This window comes from Gracilinanus agilis, unplaced genomic scaffold (genome assembly GCF_016433145.1).
Source record: "Gracilinanus agilis isolate LMUSP501 unplaced genomic scaffold, AgileGrace unplaced_scaffold18453, whole genome shotgun sequence".
NCBI lineage: Eukaryota > Metazoa > Chordata > Mammalia > Didelphimorphia > Didelphidae > Gracilinanus > Gracilinanus agilis.
The window spans coordinates 1-2,676 of NW_025349643.1; the positions used below are offsets into that span (position 1 = coordinate 1).

General features: G+C 57.5%; 1 protein-coding gene across 1 annotated transcript; it reads right to left on the reverse strand.

Annotated features, from left to right (window-relative positions):
* Window positions 1-40: 40 nt before the first annotated feature.
* Window positions 41-398, reverse strand: LOC123254243 (myeloid differentiation primary response protein MyD88-like; the record flags this gene model as incomplete). The annotated part of the gene is made up of 1 exon (XM_044683297.1): window positions 41-398. A coding segment is annotated over exon 1 (358 nt), but the record flags the coding sequence as incomplete, so codon positions are not given.
* Window positions 399-2,676: the final 2,278 nt, after the last annotated feature.

Consider the following 2,676-nt stretch of genomic DNA (forward strand, 5'->3'; position numbering starts at 1 on the left):
GGACCGCAGAAAGGCCCGGCGGCCGCGGGGAGCCTCTCACCGATGCTGGGTCGCAGGTCGTTGAGCACATCGACGCGCTCGAGCTTGGCCAACAGCTGAAGTAAGCGGCCCACAGTGGCGTGCTCGCGCCGCTGCCAGGCTTCCAGGAGGCGACCGGTGGGGTCGCGCTCCGCCTGCAAGTTGACAATCTCCAAGTACTGGAAGCCCAGCTCCTCCGCCAGCGAGGGCCAGTAGGCCGCCACCTGGGCGGGAGGGTTCAGGTAGAGCGCCAGGCGCCTGCGCACCGAGAAGTTGAGCGCCACCAGGGGCACGTCGTGCAACTCGGAGCCCGAGGCTGAGGCCGAAGCCGAGGCTCGGGCCGTTACGGCTCGGCTGGGGCTGGGGTCGTGGCTGGCCATGGCGGGTACGGGCGCGGGATGCGGCTACTTCCCCATCTCGCGGACGTCAGCGCCTCCTCCTCCGCCTCCTCCTCCCTCGCCGCCCCGTCCGGTTTCACTTTCTTGGCGCGCTCCGCCCCGGGGCCCGTCCAGCCTTCCTCCCCGGCCCCTCCCCCGGCACGTCTGGCCTCCAGCTGTGCTCCCCTGGGGCGAGCGGGACATCCCGGGCGCCCCGCTGCCCCCAGGGGTACGGAGAGCACCGAGTAGAGGGGATTCTGGGAGGCGGGAAGAGGAGAAAGTGTCCCACCCAACCTCCGATTCTGGCAGCGCGCAGGGGCGGAGCCGGGACGCGGAAGGACCTGTCAGTTCCCTGGTTCTTCCCGGGGATCCGAAGAGTTTGGGGAAGCTGAGCCTGGGAGGAGCGGGGAGACACCGACCACGACTGCTGAGAAGGGGCGGGGACGTCGAGCAGCCTCCTGCTCAGTTAGGGGGAGATTTGACTTTCTGGCCCTGCTGGTCTCGGGCTGCTTCCTAGTAAGGAACGGAGCGGCCGCCTGCCGCTCATCTCTCTCTCTCGGGACGAACCCGGCCTTGCCTTGGGCCCGGCCCCTGGCGCCCCTAAGGGACACCCCTGGCAGCCTGGGAGGTGGGGAGAGGGCACCGCCCGAGATTCACGAGCCTGGAAGAGATCATCGCAGAAATCGTCTATCCTACAGTCAGGCAGCCACCGAGCATTTATTAGGCACCTACTGGGTGCCAGACACTTAGGGATGCGAGCAGAAAGGATAAAAGAATCCTTACTTTCCGAGAACTTACGTTCTAATGGGAGAGATGAATAAACAAAGATGTACAAAAGAATTGAATAGAAGGGAGTTGGGGAAGGAGGGCACTAACGTGGGGGAATCAGGAAAGGCCTTGCGGAGGGCTTGAACTGACTTGAAGAACTAAAGAGACCTGGAAAAAGGGATAAGGGGAGGATAAACTTATTAAGACCTACTATGTGCTGGGCACTTCACAAATTATTTGATTTCACCCTCACAACAACCTTAGAGGTGTGGGCTATTATGATCCCCCATTTACAGGGGGAGGAAACTGAGGTTAAAAGACTAGCCAGGGTCACACAACTAATAGTGGCTGAGTTCAGATTTGCACTCAGGTCTTCCTGGCCGCAGACCTAGCACTCTCCACTGTCCCACCTGGCTGCTCTGGAGAGAGTCCATGTCTGCATTCCTGGCATAGGGGACAGCCTGTCAAAGGCACAGGCAGGAGAAATGGAGGCACAGAAAAGCGGGCAGAAGGCAGGAGGGAGAGTAACATCTATTTGATGGGGGCAGACAGCAGGCAGGGAGGAGGAGTAATGGAAACAAGACCCTCAGACTCTGAAATCTTGTCTTTCTCCCCAGTTAGCATTGGTTAAACCTGGAGTTTTAGCCTTAGTCAAGCATGAACTGTAGATTGTTCAGTTACCCATTCTGGTCCTCCATCTGTAACATTCTATACTGGGCATCAGCTTTGTGCCTACTCTGTTTTATTAATTACTTACATTGTTCTGTATTTACTCTGGATTAGAACTGTAAGATACAATTCATTCCCTTTAGTGGTCTTCCCATGTACCCTCCTGCCCCACCACGTTCTCATTCCAGAAGGGCAGTGAGACGTCTCTCACATTGACAAATGATTAGGTGGCCGATGGGGAATAAGGGTGCACACTGGGGACTCTGACATTCCAGAAAAATCTGAACATGCTCCTTATGGCCTTATGTCACACCCCCAAAACACACCTCCCCCTGAATTTGGCCATGCCCATTTTCCGGAGTTTCCAGGAGAGGTAAAGATTTCTCTGGAATGGGCAATGTCTAGCCCCCAGACCCTAATAAATATGCCAACCTTGATCCACAGAGGGTGGAAACTACCATGCTATAGTTCGGTCATATTGAACCTTTTGGAGATGGAGTGCCAGGCCCTGCCCCCACCCTTACCCCTGACCCAGTGCCGTGCCTTCCAAGTGCCCAGCATGCCCTGCCTACAGACAGGGAAGGAAGAAAGTGCTCCCAAATGGGGCTGCTGGATAGAGGGGCCGGTGAAATGAGGAGTTTTCTCAGTAAATGTAGTGAAGGAGAGGGGTGTGGCCCAAGCACCCCTTTTCCCTCCAGCTCTGCTGCCTGTGAGTTGCCCACCTTACCTCCTGTGTGCTTCCATTAGGCTGCTGGGGGGGGGGGGCGGGTGATGTGAAAAAATGTCATCAGGCACAGGGGAGAGAGGGACGGAAGAAGCTCAGCTTGAGCCCCTCTACCTTTCT